Source organism: Sus scrofa, chromosome 18 (genome assembly GCF_000003025.6).
Source record: "Sus scrofa isolate TJ Tabasco breed Duroc chromosome 18, Sscrofa11.1, whole genome shotgun sequence".
Taxonomy (NCBI): domain Eukaryota; kingdom Metazoa; phylum Chordata; class Mammalia; order Artiodactyla; family Suidae; genus Sus; species Sus scrofa.
In genome coordinates this window covers 8427733-8455108 of record NC_010460.4, presented here as the reverse complement: position 1 = coordinate 8455108, position 27376 = coordinate 8427733, and the positions used below count along the sequence as shown (strand labels likewise).

Sequence of the window (27376 nt, the reverse complement as noted above, 5' to 3'; positions counted from 1 at the left end):
TAGACTTGCCTTCTCAACTCAGGCTGAGATCTAGGACAGTGGGCGCTGAGATTGAACGAGTGGTATCTCCAGGCCAGGTGAGGACCCCTATCTGTTCATTGCCTCCAGAAATCCTGCTCATTTCTCAAGACCCTGCTTCTCCAGGGAAACCAGTCCTGCCCAGCATGATTGTCTCTTACCATTTTCTTCTGGATATTGTCCTCCTTTTCCTAAGATGGGCTGGATCCGGGCGGAACTTAGAGTTTTCTGCTCCTGCTCATTGGATTTATAGAGGAGGGGACCGAAGCTTCGGAGCTGATATCAAACTTGGGTCTCTTAATCCCCAGTCCACTGCTATTTTCAATTCCTCTTCAGCTTTTCATTTATGTCTGTATCAAATCCCCAAGGAGATTATAAGGTTTTTTTTCCATCTTTTTATTTTAGATTTAATTAAAAATTCTCAAGAACAGCAATCATATCTTACTCCTCTTTTATCCCCCTAACATCTAGCATAATGCTTTGCACAAACATAGAAGTTCAACAAATATTTGCTAATTGGCTCTTCTGCACCCGAGGGAGCCGAGGCCATAGGAATGTCCCATAGGAGTTAACATGCCTCCCCCAGACCTGCTGTCACCTCAGTCTGACAGCCACACTGCTGCTGTCCCTACTTGCCTGCCAGTGTGACATCTGTCACTTTTACAGCCAGCTCTGGCCCACAGCAGGGCTCACTCCAAAGGGAAGGGCTTGGGGAGTCCTTGTCAGTTAATTGCTACACCATGACTACAGTTAATCTTGGAGTCTTATTGAAATTAGGCTTAAACTCTAAACCATTGGTGGGGGGTGGATTATTAAGTAGATGTGAAGTTCCCATTGTTGCTCAGTGGGTTAAGAACCTGACAGTGTGTCTCTGAGGAGGCAGGTTCAATTCCTGGCCTTGCTCAGTGGGTTAAAGTTCTGGCATTGCCGCAAGCTCAGATCTGGTGCTGCTGTGACTGTGGTATAGGCTGGCAGCTGCAGGTCCGATTTGACCCCTGGTCCAGGAACTTCCATATGCTGCAGATGCAACTATAAAAAAAAGGAAGAAGAAGAAGAAGAAGAAGAAAGGACTATACATGATCACGTTTGCCTTTCTTGGATCCTTACTAATTAATCCATAAGTGCTCCCAAGAAATTAAACGATGGATTCTTTTCAAGACCTGGCCCCAGAGGCCACAGCCTGCTCCTGTGGGGGAGAGGAGAGCTTCATACTTGGCCAAGGGATTACTGTACTTTGGGCAAATGGAAGGAGGCTGCAATCCCCAATGCTCTAATATCTACCACTGCCCTTGGATTGAGCTGTGTTCTCCAGCAGAGGCATTTAGAATCTGTGTTAGTTCCCCAGAGAACCCCAGTGAGTTGGTGGCAGTGGTGGCAGGAGGTAGGTGGGGAAGTTCTGTGCCTCACCTTCCTTCCCCAGTTAGTCGCCGATCCACAGGCCATCACATGAGACAGAGAAGTGGGTCAGGCAGGGTCCCGGATCCCTTATCTCCCTCACTCCCCGGCATGCAATCAACGTTAGTCAAAGTACATCATTATTTCAGTTGTCAGAAGAGCCATGGCAACACATTATTCATTCAGCCCATTTACTGAGGACCGCCCACGTGCCTGCATGTGTCCATTTCTAGTTATTAACGCACACTTCCAAATTCGAATGCATAAGTGCGGAAGTGCATAAAAACATAAAGTCATGCACCAGAGGGAAGACAGCCATGTCCATGGGAGCCGACGGAACCTGTTGTCACTCTTCCCTTTGTGTCACATGGAATTTCCTAACATAGATGACCTGATTCAAGGGCCACCTCGAGGGAGAGCCCTCTGAGCTTTTTTTTCCTCATCTATGGGAATATTGACAAGAGCTGACACACCACAGAGATTTTCAAAGGGTCTAAAGTCCCAGAACAACTGACAGGAAGTTAAGGTAGGAGGGTGCCCCACTCAACTCCATTAACGTAACATAACAACAAGATGTGTGTTATCAACAAGTTGGGCCATTTCCAATCGGTAGGTAGTTAGGTCCATACTGTGATTAAGTAATCAGGTCTCCATTTATCAACTGCATCCTTTGTGTCACATCCCCTCTGCTTGCAGAACACACCATTAAAAATAGTGTCTATCAAGCTTTTTCAGTGACTGGCATCTTGAGAAGACCAAAACTTCCTTGAGGTCGACCTTCTCTCCGAGAGCAAATCACTGGACTTAATCAGGAGGCCAGTGCACCATTTGAAGAAAAGGGACGTGTCCTGTGTAGATACAGTTCCTCTGAAGCCCTTGGATGACCTCAATCACATCCAGAGCTTCAATCTATCACATGATGACTCAGACCACATCTCTAGCTCAGAAATTTCTCCCAAGCCTCGGACCCCTGGTGGCAAGTGCCTGAACATCCCCAGGACAGCTCAGATTTGAAGTCAGCCTGCACACGCTCTTGCTCGCTCTCTTCCTATTCTAAATCTAAGTTTCAGTAAATGATACCATTGCACACCAGACATTGAAAGCACACTTGAGGTACCAGCAGGCCAGCTCTGGTTTGCTGGAATTTGGATTCTTTAAAATTGGTGTTAAAGCATTAGAGTTCCCGTCTCAGCTCAGTGGTTAACGAACCCGACTGGCATCCGTGAGGCTGCAGGTTCAATCCCTGGCCTTGCTCAGTGGGTTAAGGATCTGGCGTTGCTGTGAGCTGTGGTATAGGTCGAAGACTCGGCTTGGGTCCTGCATTGCTGTGGCTGTGGCGTAGGTAGGCAGCTATAGTTCTGATTTGACCCCTAGCCTGTGAACCTCCATATGTTGCCGGTGGGGCCCTAAAAAGAAAAAAAAAGAAAAAAAACCAAAACCCACAGAACCAAACTGATGTCAAAACAAAGCTTTCTTTAGCTCTGGCACTCTCGGGCCACCCCTTTCTCCTTGGCAGGGCTCCGCAGGCTGCTTCTCCTCCCCCCCCGCCCCTCCCTCTCTTCCCTCACCTGGATCTGTGTCTCAAGGTCACACAAAGAACCTCTGTCCTAACCCAGGGTCTCACCAGGCTGATCAACAGAAATCATCAAAGGAACTTTTTTTTTTTTTTCATTTTTAAAAATTTCACTGAAGTGCAGTCGATTTACAATATTGTGTTAATTTCTGCTGTACAGCAAAATGATTCACATATGTGTAGACACACACCCATTCTTTTTCAGATTCTTTTCCCGTATAGGTTATCATAGAATATTAAGGAGATTGCCGTGCTATATAGCAGGTCCCTTTTGACTGTCCATTGCAAATACCACAGTGTGTGTATGCCAATCCCGAACTCCCAATCCATCCCTCCCCGTACCTATCCCCTCTGGTAACTATAAGCGTGCCTCACCAGGCTGATCAACAGAAATCACCTGAGGAACTTTTATTTATTTATTTGTTTGTTTGTTTTCAGGGCTGCATCCACAGCGTATGGAAGTTCCCAGGCTAGGGGTCGCATCGGAGGTGCAGCTGCCAGCCTACACCACAGCCACAGCAACTCAGGATCCGAGCCACGTCTGCAACCTACACCACAGCTCACGGCAATGCCAGATCCTTAACCCACTGAGGCCAGAGATCGAACCCGTGTCCTCAAGGATACTTGTTCCCGCGGCACCACAATGGGAATTCCCTGAGGAACTTTTGAAAAGGCAAGATTTCCGTCCTCTCCCCTAAGATTCTGATTTGGGAAGTCTTGGATGAGACGTAATCCACCCTGGATACTGTCTTAGAATTCCGTCTGAACACCCCCGTGCCCAAAGGAGGGACCCGGGGTGCCTTGTAACTCCCCCAAGTTGAGGACCACGGTTCTCCCACATAATGCTGGTGCTGTATGTGTTTGTACATGGCTGTTGCATCCACACGTGCACGTGCAGGAGCACGTCCATGTGCACATACACACGCTCACACGCATGCTCCCCACACACAATTTTATTCAGGCGGCCCTTGTGCCCAGGTCACCCCGGCGCCTTGCTTTCCGTTGCCTCCTATAAGCCCTCGTTCACTGAACAGTTGTCCAGTCCCAACCGCTCCCTCCTCGCCGGCCCCTCCTCCCTTCTTCCCGCTGAGATCGGGCTTCTGACTGGTCTTCCTACCTCTGCACTGCCCTCCGCACTCACTCCTGACTTAGTGTGGTCTTTGCTAATGCAGATCATAGCCCCTCAAGTACCTGGACCCCTGCAGGTGCAAACGATTACCCTAGACCCCACCCTGCGTTCCCAAACTTGATGTATTTGGCCATTGGGGTATCTGTGTATCTGTGGTAAGAGAAGAAGCGTAGGACACACCTCACATTGAGAAAAGCTCTTAAACTCATTTTAGGCACATCAAATATCTCTCCTGGCTAAAAGTGGGCTTATAATTCTATCCTCTTTGATACCATTATCTTATGGCAGCCTTTTCATTGGAGGTTAATGTGAGTGATGGTTTTTTTTTAAAGGAGCCTCATTGAATACTTTTGTGAAATGCCTCATAAGACTAGGTTGGAGGAGTTGACTCATGCTCCTGTGGATCATGAATCTTCATGGCTGAGAATTTACAGAGTTTAGAGTTTTTGACTCTGCTGCCATGTTGCAAAAGAGTCATCGCCCGGTCTTGCTGTTGTGTGGGAACACTTTGGGAAATGTGGTCTGATGGGAAGAAGCTTCCAGGATTCAGATGATTGGCTGATAAATGGATGAAAGGAAAACCCAATATCATATAAGACATTGTGTAGAGGAGAGAAAAGAATAAATATGTTTTTCTCTTTAAAGAAGTAGCAGCAGAGGCTGTTTTCTACATCTCCAAAGAAAGACAATGAATTTCAAATGCTTTAGAAAAATAAGCTGAATGTTCTTCTGCCTCATTTCGCCTGACACAAACCGTAACAGGATATATTTTTAGTGTTTTCCCAAAGGAGAGACTTGTGAGTTTGTCCAAGACTGGGCAGTTATTGGAGCGTGAGGAAGCCACAAACCCTTAATGCTCTTTCTCTCTCCACCAACCTTACAAATAGTGATCTTGTGAGCAGGTTCCTCTGACCTGGGTCTCCTCATGTTTCCTACTCAAGAGAATTGAAAACATACCAAAGCTCACCTGTCTCTTTCTCTCTCCCTCTCCTCTTCCCTTTCCTTCTCCGTTGCCCCACCCCTGTTCCCCGCCTTCTCCTCCAGGAACCTTCTGCATCATTTCACTGTGCACCTGTGTGGCCGGGATCAACTTTGAGCTGTCACGCTACCCACGCTACCTGTATGGACTCCCCGACGACATCAGCCATGGCTACGGATGGTCCATGTTCTGTGCGTGGGGGGGCCTGGGCCTCACGCTAATCTCGGGGTTCTTCTGTACCTTGGCCCCTTCTGTCCAACCTGTCCCGAGGACCAACTGCCCCAAATCCAGACCCGAGAATGGGACAGTGTGCTAAAAAACAAACCCATACACACACACACACGCACACGCACACACACACACACATATATATATATATAAATATATATATAATATACATATATACAACAAAACTCAATCAAGAGGATGCAAGTGCTGAGGCAGAGCTGAGTTGCTCAGGCACCCGCATCTCGTCGGACTTTATGTCGCCTCATCACCAAGATGGGGAACGCGTTCCCATCATGTGGCTCTTCCATCAATTCTTAACTTTTGGCTCCATGGTTTCTTGAAGACAGAGTGACCTTCACCACTCAAGACAGCATCCTGATTTCTGCCACTTTCGAGGATGGGGTGGTGGGCTGGGAAGGGACGGTGCCTGTGGTCCGAAGCGGCACAGGTGTAGAGATGGAAGTGCCCTTTGCTGGGCCAGCCAGAGGGGCACCACCCCAACACCAATCATATCACAGAGAAACAGCACCCTTAGTTCCTAGAGTGTAACCAGATCTTTGAGGCCATCTCCAGAAACACTTCTTTTCCTGCTCTTTCTGCTCTGATTTCCTTCCTGCCCCACCAGCGACACACAAGAAGAAGAAGAGGAAACACACCAGGAAGTTTTCTCTTTGCTGCCAAACTTTTGGACCAAGTTTCAGAGGTGGGAAGTGGGAGAGCACAACGTGTTGAGAGGCAAGACCCGCATCAATAAAAGGACACTTCCGTGGATGCTCAGAAAACCCAGTCTTACCTTCCAGCTGCCTTACACCCAGTTAAACAAGCGAACGCCCTGCCCCAAGCCCCACCTGCATTCCCTGGGCAGACGAGAGCCTTGAAGTAACGCTGTGATGTGCGTGCGTGCGTGCGTGTGTGTGTGTGTGTGTATACTCAACTATAGCACGTGATTTCCCTTTTTTCTTCTTTTCACCTTTGAAAATGGAAATACTGCATTATGACTGTTGTCTATCATTTGTGGTGGTTTCATGGCCCTGGATGGAGGCCCCAACCAAGAAGCATCATGAGGGGAAGGCCTCCAGGGGTACCATTTCTGCAGTTTCAGATCCCTGGAGTATGTGCGTGTGTGTGTGTATGTGTGTGTGTGTGTGTGATGGATGTGTTCTGAGTGTGGGGTGTTATCATTTGCGTTACATTTTTCTGTTATTTTTAGTGCAGCTGAAATTCCCAAAGGGCAGAACCAAGAACCAAACCACGGGGCAGAGGACCCTGTGGTTCTTCACATGCCAGTTCTGGGATGCCACGGGATTTAGTCCCCTGAGTTTGAAAGTTCAAGACGCAGCTGGGTGCACATGCCATGAGCGAAGAGGGGGAACACGGTTCGAGAGGGAGAAGGAAAGCCGCCTCTGTTGCTGTTGGAAAGTACGAACACCAAACAAGACCTTTTACTGCCCATCACGGAAGCCGTCCTTTGTCCCTGGACCTCCACCCCTTTCCTGGGGTGCCCTCTGTACAGATGAAAGAAAGCGTGGGTCACATGCAGAGAGAGGGCCGCCATGTCCCGTGGGCTCCAATCTGTATGATATTGAGTCCATTCACGGAGAACTCTTGACTCTTTCCATCTTCTTCCTTTTCCTCTTGATATTCAAGGCCATGAATCTCGAAATAGCCATCTTGGTGGCTAGCACCCAAACAGAGGTGGCATTGGCCAGGCCAGTACCTCCGGCTCTGTGGAGCACGTTGGCACCGCAGGTGCTGGTGAGCTGTGAAGTCAGCCAGAGGGTTTTGCAAGCCGTAGGGACAGGAGTCTGCCAGAAGGAGTGGGCAGGAGCAGCTGGCCATCACCTCAGTGACCCTGCAGGGGCCAAGCAGCCCTGGGGAGGCAAAGAGAATTCCTGAGTTGTCCAGCTATGGATCAACTGGTGTGGCCGAGAATTCAGTTGCTTTATCACTGAAATGTGCTCTGGGGACTTTACCACCACTCAGCAGCCTTCCTTCCCAGCGGTGCCGTCTGTTTCTTTTCCTGTCTTGTGCCCTGTCTTCCCACCAGTCCTCACCTTTTCTCACCCACAAGCCATTTTCCTCTCCCTCTTCCATCCACCAGGCTCCAAGTCCTGCCCCTCTCCTCATCTGCTCTTTTTGGCTCTGTGTGTGTGTGTGTGAGAGAGAGAGAGATTCACATCCAGATAGGACATCTGATGTGCGTGGATGGGTGTGAGTGTGGGTCTCTGTATGTGTGTATCTCTCGGGTGCATTTTGTGTACACTTGAGTCAATAAGTACCTGGATGCAGGCATGCGTGTACTATTCAAGACTTCCTTGCTAGCAACACGGGTCAGCTTCTGCAACACATCATGCGTGAGAGTGCCCGGTGGGTGTGTGGGTGTGCTGGGAGACCAAGGGGGAGGAAATGCGGTGAGCTCCTAATTGCACGTCTAAGGATTAGTTTTCAAACAAAGGATTTATTTTATGAGAAGGGAGGTCATTTTCAGAAAAACCCGGTGTTTTGATTGTATAGGGGATTTTTTTTTTTTTTTTAAGAATTTTCTTTGAAAAGTTTGATTTTCCCCTTCAGGGGATGGGCATACTTGGGTTCCAGAAAAAATCAGGAGAAGTATCTCAGATTGAGAGGCCAGTGTCTTCCTTCCAAGCGTCTTGACCGGGCTCTGCCTTGCCGGGAGAATTGGGTATCCACGGGGTGGGGGAGGGCATGTCTGTGACCAGATCCAAATTTTAGCTGTTTCCCAGTTACAGGCAAATGAGGAAAGAAACTCCAAATGGGGCAATTTGCTATCAGTCATTTAAACTCGTCTTAAGGAACTTTTCTTAAGGAACCAGTACTGCTCACCAACGTATGATACATACCCTCTTTTAAAATCCCGTGCTTGCTATAAATAGATCATACGCTGTCTCCAGTCTAAATCATAGACCTTGAACACAGCCTGTCGCATCCCTTTGAAATGTCCCTGAAATGTTAGGAGGACTCCTAGGAAAGAAGTAAACCGCTTGGACTCACCTCACTATTGTCAGATCAAGAGCTTGGAGTTTTGTCTTGTTAGTGGGATCAGGAAGGCGCGCATGCGTGCACGCACGCACACAGACACGCACCCTGGGTCCGAGACTGCTCCGGGCAATAAAAGCCCAGCCGCACGGTCGAGGTGGAAGCTCTGTGCAGATGGCAAGCCCTGGCTGGTGGGAAAACTGCTCTGGTGGCCTTGATCCCTCCAGCGTCGGGAGGGGCTTGACCCCAGATGGAGACATGCCCTCCAAGCTGTTACTGAAGCCTTTCGTGCTGTCACGGCTGAGGAAGAAGAGAAGGAAGGAGACTCAACCTGCGAGACCCTTGAGATCAGACTCTGCTAACCCCAGACCAGAATAGAGCCCAAACTTCTGATGGGATTTAGGGTCAGCAGCCTCACCCACCAGCCCCCAGCCCCCACCCCAGGTCAAATTCAAATACAGGTGTGCAGGCAAGGTCTCTGAGCATGTTTGTGTTTTGAGCTCCATGCAAGTGGACCTTGAACAAAGGGCCTATTTCAGCATTTATTTCCTTCCTTGCCCTGTGACCCTCAGGATTCAGGAGAGTGGGGTGTCTGCCTGGAAAAAGGTCCTGTTTCTTTCTCTCCCCATTTTGGGGGTTTGGGTTTCCTCTTCTACTTTCCGTGGCGTTCTCGCCACTCACTTTTACTTTCCCTCTACATCAACTTTGGTCAATTAAAGTAGTTAGTTAAGGAATTTGTCTTTTGATAGGCTCAGACACTACAAGCAGCCCCCTTCCTTGTCAGTTGAGGCTCTAGGGTTCATGAAGAGTTCTGTGACTCCTTGGCATTAAAGTGTAAAAACATGTCAAATGTGCCTGTTCCAGCTTCAAAAGTATAAGCCCCAGCCTTTCAACAATTACACCCTTTCAATTTCAGGGATCATGATGTCACAAAGACTCAAGGACTCCAATGAAAACAAAGACTTCCTTGATCACAGGTCCATATACAGAGCCCTGGGCCCTGGTGTCATTTGGGGATACTCTCCTATTGGGAGTGAGTGGTTCCAGCAACCTTGCCTTTCCTTTGATAAGAGAAGAAGAGACTGTGAGTCTGAACCCTACATCTTAATTTCCATCCACAGTCTAAAATGAAAGAACGCTGTGTAGGTGTCCTGATTGAGTGGCAGGATGTGGCACTTTGGTCTCCAAAGCTGCCCACCTGAGTCAGATTCAGAATAATGATGTCAAGTACATCCCCCAGAGGCATTGCGAATGGCCTCTGTCTTCACCTGGCTTATTCTGAGAGTGTGCAATAACTGATTTTCAAGTATCTAAGGGGAAGGAGTGGGAAGAAATACACTGTGGTCATCTTTGGTGTGATGTGTGTGGGATGTTTGGTTGATTCTTGCAGCTAAAGGGAAGCTACTTTTCTGAAAACGTTCCCTCTGCTCTAGGGACCTGCCTTTCTACTGGACACATCCAGCCCCTTCAGTGGAAATTTGATGAGTCATTGAGTGATTTCACCACAAATAAAAATAGTTGGTGCATAACAGCCGGGTTGGCTTCTGTGCTGTCTTCCAGCTGTTATGCAGTAGAGAAAGGGGACAGATTTTTAAACAAGCCCACCTGAGTTGATGGACATAAAATTTGGGTGTCTCTCAACCCGGTCACCTTCATGGGCTGTATTTGCCCTCTTTCCATTGATGCTTCCATGGTGCAAAATGTTTCTTAAACATTGTTGTTCTTCATTCTTAGACTCCTTTATTATTGGCTATTTGATTTTTTTTTTCCTGAGTAATACATGCTCACTGTAGAAAATTATAAAGATAAAATACAAAAGGAAGAAACCCTAGAAGACTGTTCAAAATGCCATTGCTCTGAGGCATCATAGTGATCATGGCCCCAACACTTGTCTGATCAGTCATTGTCTCTGGGTTGGTAGTGGGGCCAGGGGTGCAGCCCATGACCATAGAACTACATTTGTCTATGTAGGGTTCACAGCAGCAGGAGCACAGAGCTCTGAACCCCCAGAGGTAGCAAAGAGGCCTTTGAGGAGGCTCAATGCCAGAGCTTAGGGGCAGGGTGGAACAGAGCTAAAAGATTCCCACTTTGGGATTTCTTTCCTATTTCTTCTTTTTTGACTTTCTTTCTTTCTTTCTTTCTTTCTTTCTTTCTTTCTTTCTTTCTTTCTTTCTTTCTTTCTTTCTTTCTTTCTTTCTTTCCTTCCTTCTTTCTTTCTGTTTGAGTGCCATGGCAATCTAATTATAAGTGTAGGCTCAATGAAGCCAGAGTAACTCACTAATTAAGCTACACTTTTACAATGCAACTACTGTAAATCTCATTTCAGCTCTGCACTAAAATGATTTCTGACTCTGGGCACTGTGTATTCTCCATACTTGAACTTCCTCATCCACAAAATGAGGACAGTTATAACACTTTACCTCATGGTATATTAAGGGTGACAAAGAAATTGCAAAGTAATTTGCAAACATGAAGTGTCATATAAGTGTATCTTATGCACTGTTCAAATTATCCTGCAGCAGCCGAGCCCCCACTGAATGGAATTCTTCCATGTAGTTTCTGAGCCTCACTGTTGGAAGGATGATCTAGAATAAGAGGACATCTTGGCCACTGAACAGGACTGTACTATCCAACTAAAACACGTGGGTTTTATTCAGGTTCCTCAGAGAGCTGACTCCTTAATTTACCCATTCTCAGGCTTCCTTCCTTTCATCCAAAGCCAGTTTTGCAAAGAGCACTCTTAATCCCTCTTTATTAGTCCAAAAAGTGATGGAATAAGTAAACCATATGTGGCAAATAGGATATGTGAGCTAAAAGGGGTAACAGTTAACCAAGGCCCATAGTCAATGCCTTATTTATTTATTTATTTATTTATTTATTTATTTATTTCCATCCTCCTAACATTATTTCTGGCTGTCCATGCCCCAAGTGATGGGTGCAAATCAGACTCTAGAACATTCTAATGGTCTTCGACGTTTAAGATGGGAACAAGTTTCAAGGAACTGGGATCTTCTTTCTCCTGATGAGTTGGTGAAGCATATGGCTTCATGCAAAGCATATGGATTCTTACAGGAAGTTTTTTGGATAGTGATTCACTGGGAAATGTTCTGGGAATGATCCTGTGTGGGGAAAAAACTGAATGCTAGGTTCTAAGCAAGAGAAGAATGCACTTCCCAAAGGGTCTGCTCACCTTCTGCTTTGCAGGGGATGTGCTTACAGTGATATGGTGAGACCTTTGAGGGAAAGCCAAGTCACTGCTTGGATGATAGAGTTGGGAGCCCAGACAGGAATGGAGGAGCCACCCAACCACAGGGGTGTTTGTTCAATACTGAGATACAGAAAAATGGGTGTAAGCAGAGGGGGTTGCACAGCCATGATGTAAACCGGGCATGGCTTTGACAGATACCGACCTCAGCAATTGCAACTCCTTCTATTCACTTCCAAGGACTGGCTGTGGCTCCTGGCGGAACTCTGTGTCCCTCTGTCCTCTCCTGGCAACACGTTTCCCTTCCTTTCTGGGTCACCCGTAGACCCTTTCTAGCCTGAATGTATCAGTGCGTCTGTGTTGTTGTGACTGTAGTGATGCCTTTCACATAAAGAGCTTTCACGAACTCATTCTCCTCCCCTTTCCCACTTCCATCTACGGTGTGACTGTTTTGCTATTCAAGACTATCTGTAAAAATGTACAAATACAAGTGGAAACTGAAAATAAGGGGGAGGGAATTGAGACTAAACAAATGCATTGATGTAGCCCTCAGTTTTCTGAGGACTTATGTAGACTGCCCTAAAATCTCAACTCTGGGTGGGATTTGAAGGGAGGGAAGCCATTGGCGCAGGAGGTTTTTTATTTTTATTTTTTATTTTATTTTTTTGGTTGTTTCTCTGACAGTCACGAGTGTCTGCTTGGAACTCTCTGTTCTAAAGGTTTTTGCCTTTGAAGTAAAACATATTTTCCAAAAAAGTAAAAGCAAGTCACCCAAGTGTGAAGGGTGAAGGTCATCACGAAGGTCAACACAGAGACCGGATTCTGGGTGGTATTCGTAGCTTTGTCACTGGCTCACCCTTGGGTGAATCTTGTTACCTCACCACGTCTCTTTGTCCTCTCAGCCAAACAGGGGGCAGGGGGGCTTCCGGGGCTCCTGGGTGCTGAGTGTCCTTGGCCAATCCGCTGCTATTTTCGGAGAGGCTCTGAGCCCATGCTGGTGCGTGCTTATTGCAGGAGGTGCAGTCAGAGAGCCTCTCCTTGCTACTCTCGCCCCATGTTTTCACTCCTCAGAAAGTAACCTCAAGCTAACAACCAGTTTGTGCTCAGAGTCCAAAGCCTTTTATCTACCTTTTCATTCTCAGATGCCTTTTCCACCCACTTTGAGGATCTCATTTTCCTGTCGTCACTGACAGAGCTTTGCTGCACTGGGGTAGGAGAAATAGTATCCGAGGAGATGATGTGTGTGAGTTGGTTCGTAATAGATGACCGACTCTACCGACCTGGCTCGCGCGGTCAGACGCAGGGAGTCTGGCTGAGGAGTGCAACCAAATCCGAGTGAAGAGAGCATTGTGGGGGTGGGAGTGGAGGAGACAGTGGGCAGCAGATGTGGGCCGGCAGAGGAGGTAAGATAAAGAAAGCTTTTGGAAGGGGAAATGGCAGAATCACAGGGCATCCTCAGCATGGCAGCAGAGAAGTTCCCCCAAAAGGCAGGGTACACATAAGAGGAAGTAGGAAAGAGCAACAGGGGCAGGGAATCCTACACCCCAAAGAGCTGCCACCTCCCCCAAGATTGAGAAGACTAGCTGTCCCAGGGAGGATTCACACCAAGCTTGGTCATTGACCTAACTCTCCTCCTCCTCGGCACCTTCAATCCAAACCTTTCTCCTTTGTGAGAATCCACAATGATCACCTCTGGGATCAGCTTTAGGAAGGCAATTTAGACCAGTGCTGTCTGATAGATACCATGTAAGGCACATAGGCAATTTCAAATACCCTAGGAGCCCCACTTTTAAAAGTCCAAAGAAGCAAGTGAGATTAATTTTAATACCTGTCTTAACCCAACATATCAAAAATATTTCAACATGGAATCAATATAAAAATTACTGAGATATTTTATGTTCTTTTTTTTTTTTTTTCAAATGAAGTCTTTGAAATTCAATGAGAATTTTACTCTTAGAAAACATCTCAGTTTGGCCCAGACCCATGGCCAGTGCCCAATAACCACACATGGCCCCTCGCTGCCGTACAGAACAGCAAAGACTTCTCATTAGGTGATGGGATGGGGTACCCCTTCACTGGTGAGTCACTCAGACCTCACAGCTAACAGGCTGGAGCTGGTGCTGGCCCTGAGCAGACAGCACAGGAGCAATGTCCAGGATGCCATCCCGGCCTCTGGAAGATATGCATCACCTGCTGAGAGGAGAGGAGAGGAGAGGACCACTCAAATACATGTCACATCTGCCCCAGGGGGTCAGTGCTGCCCCAGGCAGGGCCGTTGTTACCCATCAAAGTTCTAGTGGCCAAACAAGTTCCTTAGCTGTAGGAACACCAGTTTATCCCTTATCCAGAAACCCTTTATTTTAGGATAGGGGGCAGCCAGGCCTTCTCTTTGTCAAGAATAAAAATCTCCACAACTTCTTGTCATCTGGTCCAGTTACCTGCTAATAGCGTCTCATCAATATTTGGACCTATTTTCTCAATCCCTTACTTTCCTTAAATGCTAAAAGGGGCTATGCTGGAAAGGGCAGTGGCCACAGGCAGACTAGGTCTCCTAGAAGGTGGCAGTGACAAGCTCTGTCCCTTATACTGGGATGCGATCCACCATTGCCCACTCCTCCTCCCTGCCTAGAGACCCTCCTTAGATTTGAAGAAACCTCTTTGGTGGGGTGGGAGGTATGTAAGGAGGAGTAGAGGTGAATAGTGAGATCTTAGTGCAGAGAATGGAATAAAATGCAAGCAAGCAACCCCTGGGCATTCTCAAAGCACTTCAAAGAGCCAATATGACAAGGTTTGATTCATTTAAAATACCGCGTTCTGAGCCCTGTGTTATCGAGCAAAAGAGAACGAACTGATTTGGTGAGTATGTTTTATATACAGTCATTAGACAGGGACCATAGCCGACGAAACTCTTCAACACCTGGAGCGTTTATGGTCCACTAGATTTTTGCTCAATCAATATAAATTTATTTACCTTTACTTTAATTTGCATAGTGCTTTCTGATTGGTTAGACAAGGAGTGATGTGTACTGCAGGATTCCAACACCGCCTCTGCCCTTGGAGGTAGCAATTCCTGTGGTTATTGGTGCTAAAATAAGATTAAATATTATGTTCATTTGTTCTGATACGATGTGAATAAATGTGTTGTTTAATCTTAACCAGAATGCTACATCTTATCAGATCTACTGTACTGTCTGTTCCTTCTCATAATTAATTAATTACAGGAAAGGTGATCCGAACCAGATCTTGAAACTATTGTGCTATTCTGAGAGGTGAATTTAACAGGGAAGTGGGAGGGGGGGGATGAAAAGGGAAATTGCCAGGTTTCTGTGACTTTGCAAAGACTGAGGAAGCAGAGAGCATTTGGGGACTTCACTGACACTGACTGCATCTTGCAATTTTCTTTTTCAAATTGGCAGAAATATTGTATTTCCATCGATTGAAGAAAAAAAGTGTCTGGTAATTAATTAAATGACTTGTTCATGGAAAAAATAAAAATAAATAATCTGTCAGTTGTGGAATGTAAACTGATTAAACAATTAAATAAAGAAGATCATGTTGTGTGTTTTAAGAAATGTGTCTGCTTGGGGAAGAGGGGGATACTCTGCCGTATTTGATGGCGAACAATGTTTTTCTCTCAGGTTCTGTGTAGAAAAAAAAATTGAACAACTCTTGGAGTTCCTGCTGTGGCACAATAGGTTAAGAATCTGACTTCATTGGCTTCGGTCACTGCAGAGGTATGCGTTGGTTCCCTAGCCTGGCGCAGTAGGTTAAAGGATCTGGCATTGCTGCAAGCTGCAGCATAGGTCAAAGCTGTGGCTCAGATTCAAACAACTCTGGCCCAGGAACTTCCATATGCTGTGGGTACAACCATTAAAATAAAAAAGAGAGTCTTATGTCGATAACAGACTGAAAACATTAATCCTGAAAGAAATTAATAGTAAACATTTCAAGTACTAGTAAGCCAAAGGTACATGCTTTTAGAGTTGAATGAGAGGGTGGAAAATGGAAAGAGATTCAGAAAACAAGAAAACTATTGTTCTTTTTCTCCCACTGTTGGCATCCTTTTTTTTTTTTTTTTTTTTTTTGTCTTTTTAGGGCCGCACCCATGGTATATGGAAGTTCTGGGAGTTGAACTGGATTGGAGCTGCAGCTGCCAGCCTATACCACAGCCACAGCAACACAGGATCTGAGCTGTGTCTGTGACCCACACCACAGGTTGCGGCAATGCCAGATCCTTAACCCACTGAGTGAGGCCAGGAATCGAACTTGCATCCTCATGGATACTGATCGGGTTCATTACCGCTAAGCCACAATGGGAGCTCCTCATAATATTTTTTAAGAGGCTTTATAAGATGCTGGAATTGCTGGTCACATTCTAACTCCTCCGCAATGTATTTCTTAGCTATCAGTAAGAAGAGAAATTTATCTCACTGTCTTCATCATTCCTGTCCCTACCTCAGAATCCCAGTTCCTTTCCATTCATGTGCCTTTTAAAAGGTTCTGGTTCACATTTGGGTAGGAGATCTAGAGAAGAAGGGAAGATGGCAGGAGAAAAGTGCTTTTTAAAGGATAGTGTCAGTCATCATCTCAGGTTTTAAGCAAAAGAAACTGGTTCTGTCTGGTACAATGTAAAAGTCATCTAATGAAAAGACATGGGGAGCTGGGAGCCCACAGATCAGACAGGAAGAAAAGAGTAGCCAGGTAACCAGAACCCAACCGCAGTCCAGTTTGGACTCTATACCCCACAGCTGGCTGGTGGTTGCTGCCTCTGCCCTGGAGACCATATGCCATCACCAAGATGCAGCCCCAGGTCCCCACTCCTTTCAGTGGGTAGCCCCAGCATCAGAATCCATGTGGGTGCACCAGTTGAAGGTGCCAGGAAAACAGGTCTAGAGCCCTTAGCTTCTCTCTTGGGTGGTGAGCCTTGCCTCCTACCAAGATTCATAGAGTAGACAGTTCCCCAAGGACAGGAAGAGGCATAGATGCTGGGCAGTCTATAAAGGGAACTGTCCATTAGTGGTGGGATACCTGGGTGAGAGGAAGGATCCCTCCGTAAGAGGAGCATGGCTGCGTCTCTGGGTGGTACCTTCAGATAGCGTCCAGTGGGTCCGTGTGTAATCTTAATGACAGTGATTAGCACCATGGATAGCAGCCTCTGTTGGTGGATACATACAATGCCTAACATTGTGGGCATGCATAGATTTCGTCAGAAATGGGGCACTAACATAATCAGTGTCTGATGAATGTTCTCCAGCACCACCAAACAATAATCTGAGTCTCAGAGGATACTGATCAGATGCCCTGCAATTCAACTCAGTTCTGACACTACCTACCTAGAGATTGTGTCAGATCCTACAGGTTAAGGGCTTGGTCCCACTTTGGACACCAATTACAAGTCCAGGTTTTCCCCTGTGCTTCTGATAGACTGGCTCTAAATTGGAGGTTTCAACAACCCCATCTTGGGTGCAATTCATTTGCTAGAGCAGCTCATCGAACTCAGGAAATCAGTTTACTTACTAGATTAAGAGTTTATTACAAAAGGATATAACTCAGGAACAAACAGATGGGAGAGATACATAGGGCAGGGTATGGGGAAAGAGGCACGGAACTCCCATGCTTTCTCCAGGCACCCCACTCTACCCAAATCTCCAATGGTCACCAACCCTGATCCTCTCCAAACCCCATCCTTTTGGATGGTTATGGATGCTTCATTGCCTAAGTATGATTGATTAAATCATTAGCTGCTGGTGATTGAACCTGATTTCCAACTCCTCTCCCCTCCCCAGAAGGTTGGGAAATGTGACTCAAAGTCCCAACTGTCTAATCACCTGGCTGATTCCCTTAATAATCAGCTTCAGATCCTCAGTGACTTTCCCAAACTACCTCTTTAATATAAACTCCGGTGTGGTTGAAAAGGGCTTGTTATGAGTAATAAGACATTCTGTTCCCCTTTATGGAACTGGGGTAATTTCAGGGTTTCAGGAACTGGTGACAAAAGACCAAATATCAGAACAAAAGATGCTCCTATTGCTCTTAGTGCTTCGGAAATCCAAGGGTTTTAGGAGCTGTATGCCAGAAACAGGGATGAAGAGCAAATATATATATTTCTTATTATAAATAACAATATCCCAAGTGGAACTTTTTTTTTTTTTTAAGGAGCATCTTGGAAGTAATGGAATTGAACAGTAAAACATTTCAAAAGTAAATGCAGGAGTTCCCGTCGTGGAGCAGTGGTTAACGAATCCGACTAGGAGCCATGAGGTTGCAGGTTCGGTCCCTGGCCTTGCTCAGTGGGTTAAGGATCTGGCGTTGCCGTGAGCTGTGGTGTAGGTTGCAGACGCGGCTCGGATCCCGCGTTGCTGTGGCTCTGGTGTAGGCCGGTGGCTGCAGCTCCGATTGGACCCCTAGCCTGGGAACCTCCATATGCCGCGGGAGCGGCCCAAAGAAGTAGCAAAAAGCCAAAAAAAAAAAAAAAATCACTTACGTCCTTAGGGTAAATGTTAAAAATAATAATAATAATAATAATAATAATAATCCTTTGAAATAATATCTTTAAAAAAAAAGTAAATGCAGGTCAAAGGGAAGTGCCTTCTAGAATGGGAAAATTTAACTTAAGGAAATGGGAGACCAGAATCCTAAGGATAACCTCCCCCCTTGGTAGTAATGGTCCTCGGAAGAGAGAAAGAATGGAAGCACCACTGAGCTGAAGAAATGAGCAAGGAGTTTCTGCCCCTGCCAGTCCTTCAGCCTTGCCAGGGTTGGGGTGGGGAGGACTGAGAGGCTGCTCCCAAAATCTCCTATGAGTTTGTGCCTCAGTGTTCCGACCTGAGGGGTAGGAAGGGTCTCCAGCCACTCTCTGAGCTGTGATAGCCAGATGCCCTGCAGACAGCCAGGGGTGAACCACAAAGAGATAAACAGGCTGGTTCTCCTTTTTCCAAGGAAGAAGCACAGCTTTGATTTCTGTGTCTCTGATGAATTACGCAGTCCACTGGCTTTGAAGAAAACACATCTACTTCCCTTCATCTTAGCACCTGTGCCTCCAGACACCAAAAGGGGCCACAGTGAAGGCTGTTAGACAATTGGAGAAAGGCAGCACCAGAAACCGTGACCAAGTACCCACCCCCCCAGTACCTGGGGTGTCCACGGGGTGGGCGCCCTCCCCCAGGAAGCCTTCCTTTCCTGAGTGCCCTTCTTGCTAAGTGTCCTTCCCCGGCCCCCTGGCATCATGCAGTGTTTCTCTCGTGGCACTTACCATTTCCAGATGAAATGAGTGTTTTCCTTGAGACCTCCTCAGGAACAGGGTGAAGGACTGGCTTGTCTTGAGGAGCAGGTCTTCTGAATTACTCCGCCTCATATTCCTAAGACCTATAGTGCCAGGTGTGTAGTACGTGCTCAATAAACACTTACTGATTTGAATCCAACTGAAGTCTTCCCCCATCCACTCACTCAAGTTGGTCCTTATGCTGGTGTTAAATTCTTCTTTAAGTATTACTGGGGTTCTTCAAGACTACCCTCAGACTCAATGATTTGCTTGCTGAAAGGACTGACAGAACTCAGAAAAGCTATTAATTCATATTTATTTACTTTTTTTTTTTTTTTTTTTTGGCCAGTGTGCTGTGGCTTGTTGTGGGATCTCAGTTCCCAGATGAGGGATCAAACCCCAGCTGCAGCAGTGAAAGCTCTGAATCCTAATCACCAGACCACCAGGAACTCCCTCAGAAAAGTTATTATACTCAGGATTATGGTTTATTACACTGAAAGGATACAGATTAAAATCGCAAAGATAAAAGGCTGGTAGGACAGAGTTCAAGAAAGAATAGAACAGAGTTCCCATCATGGCTCAGCGGTAAGGAACTTGACTGGTATCCATGAGGACATGGGTTCAATCCCTGGCCTCACTCAGTGGGTTAAGGATCCGGCAAGGGTTGCAGATGTGACTTGGGTCTGGCGTGGCCAACAGCTGCAGCTCCAATTCCACCCCTAGACCCAGAACTTCCATATGCTGTGGGTGCAGCCCTAAAAAGCGCCTCTTTCTTTGAAACATGAAAAGAAAGCCCACCTCTTTCTTTGAAACATGAAGAGCGTGGGCAACCCAGCCCTGCCAAGTGGACCCTTGCCTGTGCACTAAGCTACTCGATGAGTTAGACCAAATAAAACAGAGTTCCTCTCCATTTTGAACTTTCCCCCCAGCTCTCCCAGCTTCCCTTCCCTCCTCCTGGACCCTCTATAGACAAGCCCAGCCCTGGCCTTCACAGGTCATAAGCCAAAGTTCTTTGTCCAAGAGTCCCTTTTGTGGCTCAGCGGGTTAAGAACCCAACTAGTATCCATGAGGACACAGGTTCAATCCCTGGCCTCGCTCAGTGGGTTAAGGATCCAGTGTTGCCATTAGCTGCAGTATAGGTTGCAGATGCAGCTCAGATCTGGCATTGCTTTGCCTGTGGTGTAAGCCGGCAGCTGCAGCTCTGATTTGACGCCTAGCCTGGGAACTTCCATATGCCACTGGTACAGTTCTAAAAAGCAAAAAAAAAAAAAAAAAAAGTTTTTTGTCCAGTGGATTTCTTTCCACCCTTGCTTCTTCTCAAGTAGCCCCATGTGCCCTTCAAGAGAGGCTGAAGATGGGCCCTGGGGCAGAGGGCGGAGGGGGGGAGCAGAGGGGCCTGAGTCTTCAAGCAGATCTGGATCTTTCTACACACAGGTTGTGTCACTTGGCTTCTTCAACCTGTGCTCCCCCTATGTATGTGAGTACCTCCCAGACTGCTTTAAATGAGAGAGTTGCCCATATGAGAGGGCCTGGCCCAGAGCTGTTACTCCGTGCCCATCAGCCTCCCTTCCCTGCCCTGCACAGTTTATCCTCCTCTGGAAGCACATTCTCTATCCTGTGCTCTAAGAAGGGTGTCTGAACTGAAACCTGCCCCTTGTTAGAGTCCCATAGGCACACTGCTCACCCACCACCCCACACCAAAAGCTCAGCGGACACGTGCACCATTGAAAAGCAAACTCACTTTTTTTTTTTCTTTTTCTTTTTAGCGTTGCACTAGCAGCATGTGGAGGTTCCCAGGCTAGGAGTCGAATCAGAGCTACAGGTGCTGGCCTATTCTACAGCCACAGCAATGTGGGATCCAAGATGCATCTGCGACCTACACCACAGCTCATGGCAACACTGGATCCTTAACCCGCTGAGCGAGGCCAGGGATCGAACCTGCTACCTCATGGTTTCTCGTCAGATTCGTTTCCACTGCGCCATGATGGGGACTCCCAAACTCACATTTATTGTCTTCAGCCATGCCTTAGTCAATACAAGTACCCTGCATAGGTATGCAGCCTCTTGTAACAAAATCATGCTTTGAAATACTTTTAATTCAGGAGAGGGGAAAACCTGGGAATGAAAATACTCTTTCCGTTTGCAGAGCTCTTCCTTTTCTAGGAGTGAGAGAAATGCTCTAGAACCTTGCTACTCAACGTGTGGTCCAGAGGCCAGCAGCATCCACATCCCTGGGATCTTGCTGGATGTGCAGAATCTTCCATCCAACCTGAGTCACTAAATCTGAATTTGCATTTTAATATAATCTCCAGGTGAATTGTATGCATTGATCCGGAAGAGTCCCTTACCTAGCTATGTGACTTGAAAGTTTATAATGCTTCTGCTAATATCTTTTGTCCAGGATCAAGATTACATGGGAGGACCTCAAAAGATAGTGAAAAAAATGCAGCCTGAGGTTTCAAAGCCAGTGGGATCAGGTATCATTTTTAACTAACATGCCAGGAAAGGAACACTTCTGCTGGGTCTAACCTTGGTCTTTAGGGTCACCATTGGGAGAACGAGGCCAAGTACTAGGGTTTGTTTCTCCCAGGAGCAGGTTTAACTCTGCAGCAGCTGTCCTGGAGCAGGACCACGAGGTTTCTGCCACAGTGAGGGCTCATGTGGAGTGGCCCAAGGGGGAAGAGTTCCCTTTTGCCTCTTCCTGAGAAGGTCTGGACCACAGGACAAAGTAGATCTCGAGCAAGGGGAATTGGAGAAACTGCATCCTCATATCCCTTCCTTTGCATTTTTTGTGAGCTTGATGCAAAGCTTTAGTTCATGACAGTGTAACTTATTGGTTATAAGCAAGGACTCTGGAGTAAGACAAGTTTGTCGCCACCTACTGGTGGTATAACCTTGGGCAAATGTGTCGCCTTTCTAAGACTCGCTTTTCCTCTCGGGGAATGAAGATGGTAGCAATAATACCTACTTTGTAGGGCTGTTGTGAGGCTAAAATGAGTTAGTGTGTCTTTAAAATTTTATTGAAATATAGTTGATTTACAATGTTGTATTAATTTCTGTACAGCAAAGATATTCAGCTATACGTGTGCACATATCCATTCCCATATAGGCTATCACTGAATATTGAGTAGATTTCCCTGGGCTACACAGTAGGTTCCAGTTGACCCTCCATTCCATACACCATAGTATGCATATGCCAATCCCAAACTCCCAATCCATCCCTCCCCACCTCCCCACCTTTCCCCTTTGGTAACCTTAAGTTTGTTTTCTATACGTGTCAGACTGTTTCTGCTTTGAAAATAAGTTCATTTGGATCATTTTCGTTTAGATTCCACATATAAGTGCTATCATGATATTTGTCTTTCTCTGACTTACTTAGTATGATAATCTCTAGATCCATTCATGTTGCTGCAAATGGCATTATTTCATTCTTTCTTATGGCCAAGTACTATTCCATTGTATATATGTACCACATCTTCTTTATCCATTCCTCTGTCGATGGATATTTAGGTTGCTTCCGTGTCTTGGCTACTGCAAATAGTGCTGCAACGAACATTGGGTGCATGTATCCTTTTGAATTATGGTTTTCTTCCGATATATGCCCAAGAGTGGGATTGCTGGATCATATACTAGTTCTATTTTTAGTTTTTCAAGGAACCTATGTACTGATTTCTGTAGTGGTTGGACCAATTTACATTTCCACCCACAATGTGGGAGGGGTCTAAAATGGGTGAGTATTTGCCAGGTGCTTAAAACAGCACTTCACATAGAGCAGCTACTATATATGTAATTATTATCAACTAATTCAAACTTTCAATGGCCTATGCAAAGTCCCACTGACTGAGACATGATCAGAAGGTGTGACTCTGGGGCTAAATCTTGGAACAGCTTTTGTAGAGTGTTAGTGGAAGGGGATTTTCCGCAGGACATCACTGTGAAGTGGATGGTGGTTCCAGCTGTCTGGAGGCAACGGAAGACCTGTCTCCCTGAGCATCTGTTGGCGTCACTGGTGCAGCCTGACCCTTCCCACGGCAGTGTTGCAACGCTGATTGGGCTGCAGCCACTTCGGCCATGATGTCCACAGCTCCACCTGCTGGTCAGTGTCTGGGACTACAATGACCACTGTTTATTTCCTCTGTACCTCCATCTCTCTACTGTTAGGGGGTGGGATAAACAGCCCCGCCTCGGGAACCCCCTGTGCCGCCCCCAACTCCGCCCCCCGGGAGAGTTTTCCATATGCCTTCAGCACCTTTCTTGCCACTAGGTTTGAAACAAGAGGGGTTGCCTTGTGGGAGAGGGAGGGTCATCCCTCGCTTTTCCCTCCCTTATTTTCCTAAACTAGTCTTTAAATTTTGGCACTGTGCCATATAAAACTGAAGAACTATTTTTTTTCCCTTTAAAAAATAAATTGTATTTGTTGAACACATTTAGACTTACAGAAAAATTGCAACGATACTGTAGAGCGTTCCCACGTACCTCACAATTTCCCCTATTATTAACATCAGGGTGGTATATGTGGTAGAATCCATGAACCAATATTGATACCTTATTATTTTTTTGTTTTTAGGTATTTTTATTATTGTTTTTTAATAGTTATTTCCCCAATACAATTTTTTTTCTGCTGTAAGTATGGTGACCCAGTTACACATACGTGTACACATTCTATTTTCACACATTATCATGCTCCATCATAAGTGACTAGACATTTCCCAGTGGTACACAGCAGGATCTCATGGCTAATCCACTCCAAAGGCAATAGTTTGTATCTATTAACCCCAAGCTCCCCAACCACCTCACTCCCTCCCCCTCCCCCTTGGCAACCACAAGTCTATTCTCCAAGTCCATGATTTTCTTTTCTGTGAAAAGGTTCATTTGTGTGTTATATTAGATTCCAGATATAAGTGATATCATATGGTATTTGTCTTTCTCTTTCTGACTTATTTCACTCAGTATGAGAGTCTCTAGTTTCATCCATGTTGCTGCAAATGGCATTATTTTGTCCTTTTTATGGCTGAGTAGTATTCCATTGTGTATATATACCACATCTTCCTAATCCAATCACCTGTCGATGGACATTTGGGTTGTTTCCATGTCTTGGCTATTGTGAATAGAGCTCCAATGAACATGCAGGTGCATGTGTCTTTTTTAGATACTTTATTATTAATAGAAGTCCATACTTGATTCAGATTTCCCTAGCTTTTCTTTTTTTGCTTTTAGAGCTTTACCCATGGCATATGCAAGTTCCCAGGCTAGGGGTTAAATCAGAGCTGCAGCTGCCAGCCTGGACCACAGCCATAGCAACATGGAATTGAGCTGCGTCTGTGACCTACACCACAGCTCACGGCAATACCGGATCCCCAGCCCAGTGAGAGAGGCCAGGGATCAAACCCCATAGCCACGTCCTCATGGACACTAGTTGGATTTGTTTCCACTGTGCCACAATGGGAACTTCTCCCTAGCTTTTAACTAATATCCTCTTTGTGTTCCAGAATAGGGAACACACATCGCATTTAATTTTCATGTCTCCTGAGGCTCATCTTGGCTAGGACAGTTTCTTCAACTTTGGTTTTGATGATCTTGATGGTGTTGAGGCATACAAGTCAGGTATTTCGTAGAATATTTCTCCACTGGGATTTGTCTGATGTTTTTCTCATGATTAGCCTGGGATTAGGGATTTTTAGGAGGAAGACCACATGGGAAATTTGCCATCTTCTTCATATTATATCAAGGGTGCATACTATCAACATGATTTATCCCTTCTTGATGTTGACCTTGATCCTTTGGCTGAGGTCATGTTTGTCAATTTTCTTGACTCTAAATTTAACTCCTTCTCTCCTTTTCCATCTGTGCCCTTGGAAAAGAAGTCACTATATGTAGCCCATTAGTTATTCAGGTGAGGGGAGCTATGCTCCCCTCACCTGAATAACTAATTTTTTCCCTGGCCTTTGATCTATAGGAAGAAAAAAAAAAAAAAAACAAGACTGCTTATAACTAAAACTGATTCATTTATTGTTCTCAGCACATAGTGTACACACCTAACTTTAAACATTAAACTCTTGAAACTACTTGAGTAAATACAATACATAAACAGGAAACCTCACTTCTGATTCACAGATGAGCTTCAAAAGAGATGGCAACCATTTTTCTCAGATTTTGGAGGACCTCAAAATCATTTGGGGGGGTTGTTTGGGGGCACATATCTTGTGTCAGTCACAGTCTTGCGTTACAGGGATGGAGAGGTGACCAAAAGAGATGGACGTCTTTGCCTTCAGGGAGATTACATGGTCGTGTGGGCAGGGGGAGTCAGTGAAATAGTGGGAGTCAGTACGGAGATGAGTTGTTTGGAGAAAAATTAATTCAGGAATGGGGACCAAGTGCTAGATGGTGTGATTTCATTTTATTTAATTTATTGAATTACAGTTGGTTTACAATGTTGTGTTAGTTTCAGGTATACAGCAAAATGATTCAGTTATACATAGATAGGTAAATGGATAGATAAAGAATATATATATACATAAAGAATACATATTCTTTTTCAGATCCTTTTCCCTTATAGATTATTACAAAATATTGAACATAGTTGTTTCTGCTATACAGGAGGTCCTCGTTGCTTATATCTTTTTTTATATAGTAGAGTGTATATGTTAATCCCAGACTCCTAATTTATTCTTTCTCTGCCTTTCCCCTTCAGTAACCATAAGTTTGTTTTCTATGTCTGTGAGTCTATTTCTGTTTTGTATATAAGTTCATTTGGATCATTATTTCATAAGTGATATCATATGTTTTTCTTTGGCTTACCTCACTTAGTATGATAATCTCTGGTTCATCCATGTTGCTGCAAATGGCATTATTTCACTCTTTTTTATGTCCAAGTACTATTCCACTGTACATACGTACCACATCTTCTTTCTCCATTCATCTGCTGCTGGTCACTTAGATTGTTTCCATGTCTTAGCTAGTGTACATAGTGCTGCAGTGAACATTGGGTGTATGTATCTTTTTAAACTATGTTTTTTTTTTTTCAGGATATATGCCCAGGGGCGGGATTACAGGTAGCTCTATTTTTAGTTTTTTCAGGAACCTCCATATTGTTCTCCATAGTCGCTGTACCAATTTACATTCCCACTAACCGTGTAGGATTCCTTTTTCTCCTAGAGGGTATGATTTTCAGTAGGGTGAGAAGATAAGGAGGGGAAAGCGATCTGCATTCCAAGGATACAGGTGTAGGGGTCCCTAGGTCAGATGATAGGAAACACAAGGTAGAGGCAGAAAGAATGAAGGAGTAACAGAATCTGATGTAAGCTGTATGCTCAATGCAACTTTATTCCACCTTGCTGTTGACACAACTGTAGGATTCAAAACAAGATTTGCATCATGCTGTGCTATTGATGGGTCATTATTCAGGCCTTATCTCCCCATAGCCCAGCTTCTTCCTAAAGGTTGAACCTACCAAGTGAAATAGAGATTCATTGGCTCCATTCAACCCCAAGAATAAACCACTGAGATGGGCATTTAAAGATACTTTTGAATAGAATTAACATGTCTGGCATTGTGGCTCCCAAAGCACAAAAGTCTTCACCGTCTCTATTAGAAGGTTCTCCATCTATGACAATGTAATTCTAGCATTGTGTCATTTTGGCAATCATAAATCATTTTCATGATCTAAAATTTTGCACATAGTTATCAGTTGGCTTCTGAGGATCTTGTCCACAAGTGGAATTATCTCTTAGAAGAAAAAGGAAACATTTAAAAAGATGTAAAAATAGGAGGATTCAACCAAGACAAAGAAGTTTTTCTTGTCCCGTGTGTCTTTTCCCCCAATGGAATCTCTGAAGTTGGTTTTCTTAATCCCTCCAACAGTCTCTAAATTCCTTGGGTGTTTAACATCATAATTGGTGGTTTTAATAACCTGATAAATGTTTTAAAACTGTGGGCCTTAAAAGATAATTATCTCTGAGGTTCCCAGACTAGAACAGTAATGGATTGGGAACAAAAAAAAAAATCAACTTTGATAATCTCTATCTACAAGGTGAGTGGAAAAATCCCCAAAAGGTACTGTTTAGAATATAAAATGATATCTATGCAAAGTCATTCTCATTAATTCTGAACCAAATGGTCATAAAAAGAATATGGCCTTCAGAAAGTACCCTAGCTAGCCAAGCCTGAGAACTTGGTTTCTAGTCCCTTGAGATCTGCCTTTTAATGTAACGTGCAAATGTTGAAGGAGTGAGCTTCATCTACACTAAAATTAAGACTAAGCAAAAATAAAATCTATCCTTAGCTATTTTGAAGGCCAAGTGTGGATTCATCTTACTGAATATTGCATATTCTGGCATATACATTTTCTTCTAGAATCAACCAGTTCCTCTGATACCGAACACATTTCTGAAGCTAAAATATGCAAAGAATTTTAGCCATTTTAGAGGAAGAAGTTTTGATATGCCATTGTATCTGCACTAAGAACTTCAATTAAAAAAAAAAAAGATGTTCTTTAAGAAATTATTTTCATTGAGGAAAATGCAAAAAAAAAAAAAAAGCAACACAAAACACACAAACAAGAATGAGGAGGAGGAGAAAAGAAATAGGAGGGG

The 27376-nt window shown here is 45.1% G+C and overlaps 1 protein-coding gene across 1 annotated transcript in view; it reads left to right on the top strand.

Moving 5' to 3' along the window:
• Window positions 1-15072, top strand: part of TMEM178B (transmembrane protein 178B) — a 403444-nt gene extending 388372 nt beyond the window's left edge. Inside the window, exon 4 of the mRNA XM_003484004.4 lies at window positions 5160-15072. Within this exon, the coding sequence (XP_003484052.3) occupies window positions 5160-5410 (251 nt within the window). The 3' untranslated portion in view covers window positions 5411-15072. The remainder of the gene's footprint in view (window positions 1-5159) is intronic.